This window comes from Aythya marila (assembly GCF_965140915.1).
Source record: "Aythya marila genome assembly, chromosome: 30".
Lineage (NCBI taxonomy): Eukaryota > Metazoa > Chordata > Aves > Anseriformes > Anatidae > Aythya > Aythya marila.
Genome location: NC_139071.1, coordinates 816116 through 830721, shown reverse-complemented (window position 1 = coordinate 830721; position 14606 = coordinate 816116). Strand labels below are relative to the sequence as shown.

General features: G+C 65.4%; 2 protein-coding genes across 4 annotated transcripts; both read left to right on the top strand.

Annotated features, from left to right (window-relative positions):
• Positions 1-75: 75 nt before the first annotated feature.
• NABP2 (nucleic acid binding protein 2) lies at positions 76-2158 on the top strand. 3 transcript variants are annotated; one of them, XM_082781343.1, is made up of 7 exons: positions 76-115; positions 863-957; positions 1037-1175; positions 1267-1338; positions 1436-1517; positions 1666-1732; positions 1848-2158. In XM_082781343.1, the coding sequence occupies exons 2-7, from the start codon at positions 879-881 to the stop codon at positions 2018-2020; spliced, it is 612 nt and encodes a 203-aa protein (XP_082637469.1). In that variant the 5' UTR covers positions 76-115; positions 863-878; the 3' UTR covers positions 2021-2158. The 3 variants fall into 3 exon arrangements, with proteins under 3 accessions (XP_082637469.1, XP_082637470.1, XP_082637471.1); XM_082781344.1 differs by lacking the exon at positions 76-115 and adding an exon at positions 194-338; XM_082781345.1 differs by lacking the exon at positions 76-115 and adding an exon at positions 476-497.
• Positions 2159-2515: 357 nt separating this feature from the next.
• Positions 2516-10280, top strand: SLC39A5 (solute carrier family 39 member 5). Its single transcript, XM_082781322.1, has 11 exons — positions 2516-2610; positions 3646-4081; positions 4168-4339; positions 4465-4639; positions 5009-5178; positions 5259-5399; positions 5482-5542; positions 5619-5807; positions 6493-6573; positions 6651-6841; positions 6920-10280. The coding sequence occupies exons 2-11, from the start codon at positions 3705-3707 to the stop codon at positions 7058-7060; spliced, it is 1698 nt and encodes a 565-aa protein (XP_082637448.1). The 5' UTR covers positions 2516-2610; positions 3646-3704; the 3' UTR covers positions 7061-10280.
• The last annotated feature ends 4326 nt before the right edge of the window (positions 10281-14606 follow it).

The window sequence follows — 14606 nt, the reverse complement described above, 5'->3', positions numbered from 1 at the left end:
CGCCTCGCCATTCGCTGTCCTCGCGGGACGTCCCCCGCCTCCCGCGCGCTGATTGGCTGCCGGCGGTGGCGGCCGCTCACTTCCGGGAATGCCCGCGGCGGCGGCGCTCGGGCAGGTCGGCGGCCGGCGGGGGCGGGGGCGGGGCGCGAGCGCCCCCCGGCGGCGGGGCGGGGGGGGGAGAGGCGGGAGGGGGGGGGGCGGGGCCGGGTCCCATCCCGGCAGCGCCGCCCCGGGGGGGGCCCGGTCCCGGTTACGGCGCCCGAGGGGCCCCGGGGTCCCGCTGCTGCTCCCGGTGCCCCCCCCGTGGCCGCGGGGCCGGCCCCACCGCCCCATCCCCGGTACCCCCCCGGTGCCCCCGGTTCCCCCCCTCACCCCGCTGCCGCCCCCCCGGTGCCCCGTGCCCATCCCCGGTGCCCCCCCCATCCTCCCGCACCCCCCCCGGCCCCATCCCCGGTACCCCCCAGCCCCCCGGTGCCCTCCCCACGGCCCCATCCCCGGTGCCGCCCCCTCGGTGTCCCCCCCCCGCCCTCCCGGTGCCCCCCTCGCCCCCCTGCCCCATCCCGACGTCCCCATCCCCGGTGCCACCTCCCCGGTGCCCCCCCTCGCCCCACTGCGGCCCCCCCGGTGCCCCGTCCCCATCTCCGGTGCCCCCCCAACCTCCCAGTTCCCCCCCCTACCCCCGGTGCCCCCCCCCAGTGTTCCCAATCCGGTGCCCCCCGGTGCCTCCCCCCCTCCCGTCCCCATCCCCGGTGCCCCCCTGTCCCCCCGGTGCCTCCCCCATTTACCCCCTCCCGGTCCATGGCCCCCCCATCCCCGGTGCCCCCCCCCGGTGCCCCCCCCGGTGACTCCCCCGTCCCCGCAGGGCCCCCGCCGGCACCATGAGCGCCGAGACGTTCGTGAAGGACATCAAACCGGGGCTGAAGAATCTCAACCTCATCTTCATCGTGCTGGAGACAGGTGGGGGCGGGGGTGGATACAGACCAGGGACCCCCCCACCTCGGGGACCCCCCCCCCAAACTGACGGTGCCCCCCCCAGGCCGGGTGACGAAGACGAAGGACGGGCACGAGGTGCGGACGTGTAAGGTGGCCGACAAGACCGGCAGCATCAACATCTCGGTGTGGGACGACGTCGGGAACCTCATCCAGCCCGGGGACATCATCCGCCTCACCAAGGGGTACGGGACGGGGTTGGGGGGGGGCTGGGGGGGGTCCTGTCTGTGACCCCCCCCCCCCATAAACACACCCCTCACGGCCCCGTCCCCGCAGCTACGCCTCGGTGTTCAAGGGCTGCCTGACGCTGTACACGGGGCGCGGCGGCGACCTGCAGAAGATCGGAGAGTAAGGAGGGGATTTGGGGGGTGGGGGGGTGGTTGGGGAGCTGGGGGGTCATGGGGGGGTTGCGGGGGTCCCACCGCCCCCCCCCCCGTGCCCGCAGGTTCTGCATGGTGTACTCCGAGGTGCCCAACTTCAGCGAGCCCAACCCCGAGTACGTGGCGCAGCAGTCGCAGAGCAAAGGCGTGAGTTGAGCTCGGGGATTTTGGGGAGGGGGGCAGGGGTGTTTGGGGGGGCTGGGGATGTTTGGGGGGGGGCAGAGATGTTTGGGGGGACCACCCCCAGCCTGGCCGCCCCCCAGGCTCCAGCACAGCCCCGTCTCCATCCCCACAGGCCCAGAACGAGAGCTCCAGTCCGGCCACCGCGCAGAGCAGCCAGGGCCCCCCCGCCGCACCCCCAGGTAGGGCAGCGCAGCCCCCCCGGGGGTGCACCCCCCTGGCCATCAGCACCCCCCAATTCCCTCCCCACCTCCCCAATTCCCTTCCCACCCCCCAACCTCCGTGCTCTGCTTCCAGCCCCCGACAGCCAGAACGGGAACGGGCTGAGCCCGGGGGGCCCCGCGCACCCCCCCAGCGCCCCCGCGCACCCCCCCAGCGGCCGCATCACCCGCAGCCAGCCCGGACACCCCGGCACCGCCAGCGGCCCCGTCAGCAACGGCAAAGAGACACGCAGGAGCGGCAAGAGATAACGGGCCCGGACCCCCCCAGCCCCCCACCCGTGGGCCCTGACGTGGGTCCCGGCCCCCCCAAGCTCCTGCCCCCCCCCGGGGGCTCCCAGCCTCCGGTAGCCACTGGAGCGAGGACGCGGCCGCCCCCGCTCACCGGGGGACCCCTGCCCCGGGCTGGCCACGTGCAGAGTCCTGGGCACGAGGGGCTGAGCCGCTGGGCTCCCACCCGCAGCCCCCGGGGGGGGGCACGGCCCTGTGCCCCCCCGCACCCGGCTGCCCCCCGTCTGGGGGCTCTGCTGGGGGCGTTAATAAAGGTGGAGCTCACGCCCGCGCCTCGCCTGCTCCCTGCCCGCGACGCCCACCCTGTGTGTGGGGGGGGCAGGCACCCGTTCGGGCCCTCCCCCCCCGCGGCCCCTCCCGGGGCTGGTTCTGTGCAGCGCCCGGTGACCGTTGGCCCCCCCGGTTTGGGCGCAGCACACGGCGCAACCGCGGGACGGGGACGGGGACGGGGACGGGGACGGGGACGGGGGCCGGGCAGCCGCGTGTCCCCCGGCCCCCGCAGTCGGCACAGCGCGGCCCCCCCCCAAAAAAAAAACACTCCACGACACCAGGTGAGCCCCAGGGGTGGGGGACGAGACCCTCCCAAGGTAGCTGGGGGGGGTCCAGGCTGAGCCCATGCAGCACCCGGCAGGGTGAGGCCTCGCCAAGGGGGGGGGAAGGTTGGGGACCGTGTGCCCCATGGTGGTGCAGGGGGGGGGCACCCATGGGACCCCGTGCTGCAGGGGGGGGGGCGGTGGGTGCCAGGTCCCAGAGCTGGGGGGGGTTTCCTGCCCCCATGGCATCCGTGAGTCCTGGCTGGAAGGGGCGGACAAGCCCCGTGGCCCCCCCACCCCGTGCCCCCCCTGTGTCCCCATCCCTGCACCGTGGTTCCCCCCTCCCCAAATTGTCCCTTGGGGGGCTTGGGGGGGGGGGAGGCTCCTCCCTGGCAGCAGGGTGGGAGCTGGGCAGGGGGCAGAGCCATGCGGGGGGTGCTGGTGGGGACACGGGTGGGTTGTTTTTTTTGGGGGGGGGGCACGTGCCCTGCTGGGGGGCGGCCAGGCTCCCCCCGCCGTTATCGCCCCGTGCTGTCAAACATTAACTCCCGGCACAAACCTGCCCTGGTTGCAAAACCTCCCTCAAGGACAAGTGGCACCGGGTGTCCCCCCCCCCAGCACCATCACCCCCATCCCGGGGTGCCTGTCCCCATGGGGGGGGGATGTGCACAGGGCTGGCTGCTCGCTGCCCCCCCCAAAATGCCCCCATCCCATGGCCCTGGGTCCCGTGCGGGGACGCGTGGCCCCGAGCCGTGCCCCTGCTGCCTCCTGTTGCTTCCCAGCCACCCCCACGGGCGCGCAGAGGGCGCAGAGGTGGGGTCCGGGGGGGGTCCCCAGGGGGAAAACTGAGCCCTGAGAACACGGGGGAAGCCCCCCAGGGGGCTGGGGCTGCAGGGCTGGGTGCTGCCTGTCCCGGGGCTGGAGGCAGCATCGTTGGGGGGGGGATTTGGGGGCACCTCTCCACAGAGCATCGCAGGCACCGCGTCCCCGTGGCGCAGCGCCCTGATTCCAGCCCCGATTCCAGCCCCGATTCCAGCCCTGTCCCCCCCCTAGGACCCCCCAGGACCCCCCAGGATCCGGCCCCGCCGCCTCCTGCCCCCCCCCCCTCCCCAATGGGCCCCGGCCGGGTGCTGGTGGGCTGCCTGTGGCTGCTGGCGCTGCGGGGGGGCCGGGGGGAGCCTTGGCCGTCGGCACTGCCGGACACGGACACGGACACGGACACAGCGCAGGAGTCGGGCTACTACCTGCAGCAGCTCTTCAGGCAGTACGGCGCCAACGGCACGCTGCCCTTCAAGGGGCTGGCGCGGCTGCTGGGCAGCCTGGGGCTGGGCCGCGTGCAGGTGGTGCAGATCCAGCACGAGGAGCTGGGCCACGGCCACGTCAGCCACCTCGACCTGCTGGAGGTGCAGGAGGAGAAGCATCGCCACCGACACCCCGCCTGGGAGCACGGCGGTGGCAGCGGTGCCGCAACCGGGGGGCGCCCGCCCAGGTACCCCCCCCACCATTCGCCTCCTTCATCCCCACCCCGTCCCTCCTCTTCGGATCCGGGGCTCACCCCCTGCCCGCTCCCCGCAGCCCCGAGCCCCCCCGCACGGAGCCGCCGCCTGCCGCCGAGCCCCCCGGCCCCGGGGGTGCCCCTGGGGGCGGCGGGGGCCCCGTCCCACCCCGGTGGGAGCAGCCCGGCCTCAGCCTGCTGGGGAGGGTGCTGGGCTTGGACCACTCCGGCTACGACCACCCGCACGATGACGTGAGTGGGGCCGGGGGCTGCTCCCGGGGAGCCCCCGCTGCTCCCCGAGATGCTTCTTTCCCCCTCAAACCCCCCAGCCGCTCACCGCTGGGTTCTGCATCCCCCCCCCACCCCCCACCCTGCAGTGCCTCAACGTGACCCAGCTGCTGGTGAATTTTGGGCTGGCCTCGGTGTCCCAGCTGACGCCCGAGCAGTTCACGCTGCTCTGCCCGGCCCTGCTCTACCAGATCGACAGCCGCGTCTGCATCCAGCACCACGATGAGGTGACGCTGCCTGCCCCGGGGGGGGGCCTGTGGCCAGGTAACCCCAACCCCTCCCTGGCCCCCCCCCAGCCCTGCTTTGTCCATCCCCTGGCTCCCCCCTCCTGCATCCGGAGCCCTGGCTCCCCCTGACCTCTGCTCCCTCCATCCCCTGGTCCCCATCCCCTGGTCCCCATCCCTATCCCCATCCCCATCCCCTGGTCCCCATCCCCATTCCCTGCAGCCCCCCTCCCTGCACCCCCAGCCGCCCCCCCTCCTACCCCCACCCCCCCATTTTCCCATTACACATTCCCAGTCCTGGGCTCCCCACCCCCGCACCCCCCAGGGTCCCCCCCCACCCTGCATCCACCCGTCCCCACATCCCCATGCCCACGCCGTGGCCGTGCCCATCTCCCCCCCCCTCCCGCAGCGCTGGGCTGGGGGCTCCTGGCCGTCGCCTTCGTCAGCCTGCCGTCCGCCCTGGCCGTCGGCTTCGTCCCACTGCTGAGCCGCGGCTTCTTCCGCTCGCTGCTGGCCTTCCTGGTGGCGCTGGCCGTGGGCACGCTCTGCGGGGACGCCCTGCTGCACCTCTGGCCCCACGTAGGTACCCCCCCGGGGTGGCGCGGGACCGCGGGCCGAGGCGTGCGGGTACCCTGAGCCCCGTCCCCCCCCGTGTCCAGGCCCAGGGGCGGCACCAGGAGACGCCAGGGGAGCCGTGGGCCATGGCGGTGCTGCAGGGGCTGGCGGTGCTGGGGGGCATCTACCTGCTCTTCGTGGTGGAGCTCCTCCTGGGGATGCTGCGGCGCGGTCGCGAGGCCACGGTGAGAGCCACGGGGGCCAAGAAGGGCACGGGGCTGCAGCCACGTCCCGGCTTCACTCCCGACACCTCCGCTCTTCCCCCAGCGACACCCCCCCGGAGAGGCCCCCGACGCGGCCACTGGGGTCCTGGCCCCGTCTCGCGGCGGTAAGGACCCCCCCTCACCCTCTTCAGCACCCAGGGACCCGGTCCCCGCACCCACCCCGTGCTTCTCCCACCGCAGGGGCTGAGCTGCGATGCCTGACGGCCCCCGACCCCGAGCTGGAGCCCAAACCCCACGGCCCCCCCCACGGACACTCCCACGGACACTCCCACGGCCCCGCGCTGCCCCCCAGCCCCAGGGCCACTGACCTGGTGTGGATGGTGGTGCTGGGGGACGGCATCCACAACCTGACGGATGGGCTGGCCATCGGTGAGCGGCACGGGGACAGAGCACGGGGCTGCTGGAGCACCAGGGTGTGGGTGCACGGGGATGGGGGTGCATGGGGATGGGGACATGGGGTGCACAGGGACAGGGGTGCATGGAGATGGGGTGCACGGGGACAGAGGTGCACAGGGACAGGGTGCATGGAGACGGGATGCATGGAGACAGAGGTGCACAGGGGCATGGGGTGCATGGGGAAAGGGTTGCACAGAGACAAAAGCAGTGTACAGGGACAAAGGTGCATGGGGACATGGGGTACACTGGCACAGGAGAGGCAGGGATGCATAGGGACATTGGGTGCACAGGGACAGGGGTGCACAGGAAAAGGAGGACATGGGGTGCACAGGGATGGGGTGCATGGGGACGGATGCATGGGGACAGGGTGCACAGGGTATGGGGTGCACAGAGAAAGGAGGACATGGGGTACACAGGGACATGGGGTGCACGGGGATGGGTGCACAGGGACAGGGTGCATAGGGACAGGGATGCACAGGGACATAGGGTGCATGGGGACAGATGCTTGGGGACGGGTGCACGGGGACATGGGGTGCACAGGGACAGGGGTGCATGGAGATGGGGTGCACAGGGACAGAGGTGCACAGGGACATGGGGTGCACGGGGAAAGCAGTGCACAGGGACATAGGACACATGGGGACGTGCTCTCTTCCCGCAGGTGCTTCCTTCTCCCACAGCCTCTCCAGTGGCCTCAGCACGGCGCTGGCCGTGCTCTGCCACGAGCTGCCCCACGAGCTGGGTAAGTGCCTGCCCCCCGGCCCCCAGCACCCCCTCCCCGGCTCCCCAGCCCTGCCACCCACCCTCCTTGTGCCGCAGGTGACCTGGCGGTGCTGCTGCGGGCGGGCATGGCACCGCGCACCCTGCTGCTCCTCAACCTGCTCTCGGCCCTGCTCTCCTGCCTGGGGGCGGCGGCGGGGGCGGCCGTGGGGCAGAGCGCGGCGCACCTCACCCCATGGATCCTCACCGTCACCGCCGGCACCTTCCTCTACGTGGCCCTGGCCGACATGGTGAGGGGGCAGCCGGGGAGGGGGGCAGCGGGGCCGGGCCATGTCCCAGCCCCACTGAGCCCCCTGCTCTGCCCCCAGCTCCCCGAGGTGCTGCGGGGTCCTGGCGAGGGCACCTGGGGCCACTTCATCCTGCAGAACGCGGGGTTCCTGCTGGGCAGCGGCATCATGCTGGGCATCGCCCTGGCCGAGGGCCACGTCAGTGCCTGGTTACAGCCCTGACCGGGGGGGGGTTTGGCCCCGCTCGCCCCCACCCCACCAACTGGAGAAGCGCGGCCGAGCTGGCGGGACCCTGAAACGCACCCCCAGGACCGGACTTTCTCCCCTCCACGTGAGACCGACGGTCCCGTCCCCCAGCCTGGAAGTTTGCAAAGCCGAAACGCCTGGAAACTGACCTGGGGGGTCTCCAGGCACGGTGCTGCCGGCCCCCAGCCCCTCGGACCCACCGGGAGGAGATGGGGGGGCTCAGCCCTGCCCCACAGCCCCTCCTGGGGACTGGGGTGCCCAGTGCGGGGTGGCCCCGAGGTGCTCGGCCCCCGGCTGTGGTGCCAAGGCCGAGCGCGTTCCCCCACCCTGAGCTCCCTGACCCAGCCCATACCGGAGGAAGGAAGACAGGAGCGGGGGAGTAGAAGCAATAGCATTTTAATAAACATAATTGATTCAAAGCCACAATATGAATAACAGGACTTGGTCGCAGCTTACATTGTATAAAATAGATCAAGTCTGAATGCTTTTTTCTTTTTCTTTTATTTTTTTTCCTTTTTTTTTAATTTTTTTTTAATTTCTTTTTAGTTCTTTCCCCCCCCCCCCCCTCCCTCCCCAAAGGTGATGCAGGATTTCTGAAAATACAAGTATGGAACATCCGAGACAAAAGTAACCGCTCACTAGGCTCACGCGTGGGTAAGGACGAGGCCGACAGGATAGCGTCTGCGCTGCGGGGACGGATGGCTTGCTGGGCTGATTTCCTCGATCTCCCACCTATCCTCTAATGATCCCTAGAACCACGACGGGGCGGGGAGGGGGGGGGTTGAACGGCTTCGTGTTTCCCTTGCACGAGTAGAAGGGATTTTGCTTGCTCGCTCTGATTTCCTCTGCCCAGAGACAAGTGCTTCGTTTCTCAGGACTGATTTCGGGGCTCTCTGGGGCGCCTGCTCTCAGGACAAGGGCGAGCAGCCAGCAAGCTCGAGGGGACATGGCTCAGAGTTTGCCCACCAAGGCACCCGGCACCTCGAGGCCACCGTGACAGCCCCAGGGGGATTTCATACTTTTAAAATTATTATTATTATTATTATTATTGTCTATTTTTAAATTGCACATCAAAACTCTACCCTACTTGCGGCGGGTCTCTGCGGGGCGGGCGCGCGGGGCCACATCTGGGAGCAGAGCCGGTCCCACCGCCCGCCCGGCCCCGCCAGGCAACGCGTTTGTGCTTTAAACCAGTGGTCGAAGGAAGAAGCACCTACAGAGGGAGGGGAGAAGCCTGGACCTTGGAGGGCACCGGGAGCATCCCTCCAGCGAGGGCAGCGGCGCCTCGAGCTGCCGGCCTCGCCTCTCCCTCCCTGCCCAAGTTACAAAGGCATCCACGTTATGGGTCCCCAGCAAGAATGACTGCCAACGGAGGCCCTGCTGCTGACGAACAGCAGCACGGCTGCATGCTGGTTTTTGCTCAGCAGGTTCCACATTTCAGTGCACTGGAGGGGAAAAAAAAGGCCGGGGAGTTAAAGTAAAAAGTACCTTCAGAGGAGATGGAGCAGCTGCTACAAGCGAGGCGCACGCAGCGCCGGGCTGGGGCAGGCGATTTGCCCGGCGTGGACGCGGGCAGCACCCGCCCTCGCTCGGCGCCTTCCTGGCTGCGGGGCCCGGAGCAAGAAAGCGATTCTGCAGGTGTGCGCCCCAGCCCGCTTATTGCAAGAGGTAGGTGTGAACAGTGCAGAAAGACACAAATTAAAACAGCTCGGAGTTCCCTAACCACCTCGCAAACGTGCTCGGAGAGACTTTGCCCTCCCTGCGCTGCCTCTTCCCGCTGCAGCCCAAGCCAGGCGCAGGGTGCCGGTGCTGGGACGCGGCCAGGAGCCAGCGGGGAACACGGGAGCGCCCCCCACCAGGCTCGTCTCGCTCCAGGGCATCTGTAAAGTGCGGGTGCCCCCGGGCACGTGGAGCAGCCAGGCCCCTTCCCCGGGAACAACACCCAAAGCTCCCCACGAAGGTCTCCGAAGCAGCCCCAAAACCAGTGCCAGGGGCTGTGCGTGGGGGGCAGCCCCCGGCCGACCAGACTGCGCGGTCGCACCGGTGCCACAGCACGCGCCCAGCCCCAGCCCTGCTCACCCTGCAGGCAGACTTCAGCCCCTGCCGAGGGCTCTATTGCTTTGGAGACGTCTGGGGAGCGGCACCGCCGAGCGCCCGCTCCCCATTTGGCACAGCCGTGGCCCGGCAGGGAGATGCTGAGCAAGCCCAGCTCACCCAAGACCTCCCCATGCCACTGCGGTCACCCCGGACGAGCCAAGGGCAGAGGAGCCACACAGCAGGGTGTTGCAGCAGCCAAGGTGCTGCAGCAGCAGGGCCCCAAAATGTGCCTGGAGGGATGGCCGCATGGCACAGCCCGGGGGGGCCGCGAGGCTCTGCTGGCTGCAGCGGGGAGCGAGGGCTCCAGCTCTTCCCTTATGCAGGACAGATGAGAAATGAAGCAAATCTTTCTAAACTCCCTTCCACGTACGTTGAGGAGAAAAACTAAAGGGGAAAACTGACCGGATGCCTTTAAAAGGATTCTGAAAGGGGTCTTGGAGGACTCACAAATCTGTAACGCTACGAAAGCCCCCAGTGAGACCCGTGGATCCACGCACCCAACGTCCCCTGGCCAGGCTGGGCAGCGCTGGGGCCAGGAGCCCTCTCAGCAGCACCACCAGATCCTCCCTGCTAACAACCACCATTTCTCAGCATCCAGCCCAAAATCCAGCTTGCTGCTTGCCACTCTGAGCATGCGCTCGGTCCCAGCCCAGGGCAGAGCCCAGCCTGGTGCCAGCGGCACCTACTGAGCGGTCCCAGGCACCAAGAGTTTGGGAAGAAGCTGGAAAGCCGCTGCCCTGCTGCCTTGGGGGTCTGGGAGGGGGAACACAGGCTCCAGGGAAGGACCAAGGGCTCAGGAACCCTCACGGGACGGCCGAGCCCAGGGAGCTGCCAGCGAGCGGCCCTGCAGCAAAGCATCACCTCCAGCCCCATTGCTGGAGCCAAGTGCTGTACGGAGCACGTACCAGGGCCACGAGAGCCTTTTGGGGCCGAGAAGGACAAGAGCTGGCCCCAAGCACCAGCCCCCTCCAAAGCACCTCCCAGCCTGCCCCCGGTCGCATCCCAGCGCGCGCGGGTCCGTAAATCCAGTGAAAGCAGCCGTTTTGGTTAGTACCTTCAAGTAGGAAAAAGGGTTCTCAGGCCCAGTGGTCAGGGCCGTTTGCTTTAATGCCCTCCAAACTCCGCAGCCCCCCCAGCCCCCTCCCCGACACCGCTCTCCTTTTCTGTTGGGGCGCCTCCGCACCCCCCCACCCCCCCTTCCCAAACTGGCCACTTCTCACATAGTGCAAAATTCAGGAACAGAACAAGGCCATCAGCAGCGAGACCCCCGGCCGCCCCCTCCCCGCCACCTAAGGAAGGGGAGCAGGGAGGGATCGGGGGGGCCCCCTGTGCCCCCAGCCCCACTCCCCAGCCAGGCACCGACCGGGCTCTCCCCGACCCAGTCCGTGCCTGCTTCCACGTCCTGGACCAGGCTCCTGGGGCAAGGACCAGACGGACAGATGGACAGACAGACAGCCCCTCACGGCTCCGGCCGCAGCAGCACGGCGCAGCCTGCGCCCCCCTCACCATGGGGCTCCGAGGACCCCCGGGAACCGAGCACGGAGCAGCAGAGAAAGCACAGGTTTGGTCTGGCCACCAGGAGCTCGCTCCTTACGGCTGCAGGGAAAAAATGAAGATAAGAGAGGAGGGAAGGAGCCCGGCAGCACCGGGCAGAGCCGAACCCACCCCGGGACGCGGCACACCGGCATCAGGGAAATCCACTGTCACGCACCGCCAGCTGGGCCAGAGGTTTCCATGCGTTTACTTTATTGTTTTCAAGTTGACGAACAATACCGATAAGACTGGATCAAGTAAGGCTATTTTCCTCTTTTTTTTTTTTTTCCTTCCTCCTTCTCCTTTGCATCGGAAGGGAGCTCAGACATCGCCCAGACACACGGGTCCGCACGCGACCCACCTGCACGCACACGCACGCGAGAACACCAAGACACAGAAGAGGAAGAGTCGTTTATACCTGACTGGTGATGAGGTCTGTCCTATCGTATTCAAAGAAATGTTTATGTGCATAATATACAGAGGTGCAGCATTTACACATAGGATATTGTAAAGACACAGAGCTTGCTACAGATGCCTTCAAGTCCTCAGGGACGCGTCCCCCTTCCCCACCCGCCCCATTTGGGGCCGGGTCTGACCCCGCTCCGGCACCACGAGGGCGTTGGGCTGAGCGGCGCGACTCGAAGCCGGCCGGAGCCCCCCCCGTGCCCCCGGCCTCACGCGCCAGCAGCGGCGTACGTTACCCCGCGCTGCGCGGCTGCTCCTGCCGACGGGTCGCCCTGGGCGGGGGGGGCTCGTCCTTGCTGGGGGTTTTTTTTTTGCTCCTTTCGAGACGCGCCCGGTGCTGCTGAGCCCAGAAAAAAGTCAGCCGGGAGAAGAGGTTTGAACAGCTCCTTGCATCCTTGGAGAGAAACAAAGAAACAAACGAAACGAAACGAAACAAAAGAGGAAAGAAGGAAAAAAAAAAAAAAAAAAAGAAAGAAAAAAACCCCAAACCGAACAATCCACGTGCTCATGCCAGTATTTCGAATGGAAGGGGTTGTTTTTTTTTTTTTCCTTTGGTTTCTTACTGAAGGCAAAGGTGAGAGCGGGCTTGCAGTCTGCACGGGTCGAACCCGACATTCACGGCTGGGGGGGACCCTGGGGGTCCCCTCCCTGTGGTCCCTGTGGCGGGGGGAGAGGAGCAGCCCCGGGGGCCCTCGCCGTGGAACTCGAATCGTTTTCAGGCTGCGGGGGGCGCGGGGGGAGCCCCCCAGCCCCGCCACACAACACAAAATCAAACCAAAAGGTTGTTTCTTGGGTCTTTGCGGTTTGTTCTTTGTTTTGGTTTCTCGGTTCTGACTAATACTTTGTCTCGCGTGCTCGGGGGAACCACGAGGGGCCCGCGGTATGCACAGGAGTCGCTACGACACTCAGAGTGTTCAAAAAGCAAACAGAACTTGTTCCTTTTTTTTTTTTTTTTTTTCTTTTTCATTTTTTCTTTTTTTTTTTTTTTTTCTTTTAGGAGATTTATCTTTGTTTTTAGTGCTACTTTCAGATCTGCCAGATTCCAGCCCCGGGATGTGGGTGGTGGGGCCAGGGACTGCGCATCTGCATCTCGCTTTTGGTCAAGGGCTCTGACTTCGTCGGGGACTGGGTTGGGGCAGGAGGGACGGGGCTGTTACATCTTCCTAAAGAAAATAAATCCAACTCGCCTGCAGCTCGGGAACAGCAACAACAACAAAAACACCAACCTTCTCCTCATCATCGTTAGGTTATTTTTGAACTCATTGAAGTGCCCGTCAAAGAATAAAGCCAATCGTAGCTTCCCTGGACTGCCCTCGTCAAGGAGGTTACATTCAGTGTTTGTCAGCAGTTTATATGGCTCAGTCGGACCGCAGCTCTCGCAGCCCGTTTGTCTAGCAATGGCAGTGCAAATACACCTTTTGAGTTGAAATGTATTTGTGCTGTTTTTTTTTTTTTTTTCTCTCTCAAAACACAACTTCCCTTTGTTCATTCATTCCCTAGAAACAAACTTCTTTTTTTTTTTTTTTTTTTAAATTAAAAATTAAAAGATAAAACCAAAGACACTCTCTTATCCCTTCCGCTCTTGCTGCTCTCTATCCCGTGGGATGCTAAAGGGAATCCAGACTCATGCTTTAACAAAAGTGCTTATTACTTGAAGCAAGTGCTTTGGACCAAGGGGGCGGAGAGAAACTTCCTTCTGGGGGGGGGGAACAGAGGGACGGGTGGTCCGGGGCCTGCTTATTCCAAACCAAGATGAACAGCTTTAGGGGGGGGGGAGCCGAAAAAAGTCACTGCTTGGTGAGAGCTACACCAAACGGATGCCGGGCGCCGAACAGAACGCGAAGCGGGAATGGTCCAACTTTGGCATAAAGGTCCGTGGGGGGGCTGGGGGAGCCCCCGCTGCCGCGCCGGGCACGGGGGCACCAAGTGCCGAGGCTGGGGAGGGAGGCGGGCAGGGCAGCGGAAGTTTCCCTCCATCCCTCTTTACAATGCACTAGGGAAACCATCACAAATCTCGTTTAGCAAAATAATGCATTATTACCAAACACTTTGATTATTACTTAAATTGTCAAGCTGTGCTGTCAAATGTATACAATACAGCGTTAAAGGAGAACAAGACTGGTACCTGCAAGGAAACTGGCCGCACTTCCCCCCCGCCCCCCGTGTCCCTCCCGTGTGTTCCCAGACCCCGGATGCGCTGCTGAAACCTCATTTCACTCCCTCCTCATCATCATCATTATTATTATTATTAATAAGACACAAGGGGAGGGGAGAAAAAAGTCCTCGCCAAGAGCAAAGAACACGCGTACGGAAAGCATGGTGCTGCAGAGAAGAAATGGAGAAGCCCTTACGGAGATCACATTGATTGTCTCGTCATAGTTTTAGTCGTCGCGTTGAGTGAAAGGTAACGCCTTGTAGCACGGAAAGAAGGCAAAAAGAAAAAAAAAAGATTGGGTTTCTTCTCGTAAAAAAAAAAAAAATGAAAACCACAATAACGCTCAGAAGAAAAAAAAAAAAAAAGAAGAGAGGGGAGAAGGAAAAGCAGCAAACTCCGTGTGCTCTGAGGAATTCTCTCACCCTGGCTACAGGAAAAAAGCTGCGAGCGGAGGGGACGTCGGCACCCGGCCCGCGGCAGCCCGAGCTCTGCCGCCGCCGTGCTCGGCCCGGCTCGGTGCCACCGGTGCCATCGGCCACGGGCGGGCGGCTCGGCCGCGCCGTGCGCCCGGGGGAGCGCGTTAGCCCTTGAAGACGACGGCTCAGGACTTTGGACCCATTTTCCCAGCCCGTGGCGGGAGGGCGATGGCCGGCAGCAAGGAGCCGGAGAGACAAAGCGATGCCGAAATCCCTCCCGGAACGGGAACGAGCTGCAAGAGGCAAGCGCGGGCTCGACGGCCATGTAAACAAGTCTCATTTTCCAGTTCTCCTCTGTAGAATACTGAAAAGGGTCTCCCAGAAGGACCTTTTTATTCAAGTTTCGTGAGCTCTGGTTCCGAACTGAGGTATTCGGTGCAGAAAGGTTAACACTTTCTTTCAAGCCGGAGGATCGGGGGTGAGTGGGGAGGGGTTGGCCGCCGAGCCCGGCACTGAGTGGGGGTGAAGGAGCGAAGCCCCTGCGGGAGCAGCACCACCGGCAGCACCCCGAGGTGCTGACAGCAAACCGGCCCCAGGTGGGGAGCAGCTCCTCCACGAGTCACAAAGAACAAAACGCAACCAAAAACGCGCTCATCACCCCCAGGCCGAGACCGGCGCCTCGTATTTGGTTCGGAGGGTTTGGCTTTGGTACAAGCAAGCCACGGTGCGACGCCGGCCCCAAGGCCCGCCAACATAACGGCACCACAACGCCCTGCCCAGATCCACCTCCGTGCCACAACAACCGAGGATGGACGGAGCAATGAGCCGGGTCAGCGACCAAAACGCTTCTCCTCGC

Bases quoted from the DNA above. Each gene is read 5' to 3' on its own strand.
- NABP2 (XM_082781343.1), top strand. From the start codon at position 879: ATGAGCGCCGAGACGTTCGTGAAGGACATCAAACCGGGGCTGAAGAAT. The intron at 1,339-1,435 runs GTAAGGAGGGGA...CCGTGCCCGCAG, and splicing joins GACCTGCAGAAGATCGGAGA to GTTCTGCATGGTGTACTCCG. The intron at 1,518-1,665 runs GTGAGTTGAGCT...CCATCCCCACAG, and splicing joins AGCAGTCGCAGAGCAAAGGC to GCCCAGAACGAGAGCTCCAG.
- SLC39A5 (XM_082781322.1), top strand. From the start codon at position 3,705: ATGGGCCCCGGCCGGGTGCTGGTGGGCTGCCTGTGGCTGCTGGCGCTG. The intron at 4,340-4,464 runs GTGAGTGGGGCC...CCCACCCTGCAG, and splicing joins ACGACCACCCGCACGATGAC to TGCCTCAACGTGACCCAGCT. The intron at 6,574-6,650 runs GTAAGTGCCTGC...CTTGTGCCGCAG, and splicing joins CGAGCTGCCCCACGAGCTGG to GTGACCTGGCGGTGCTGCTG.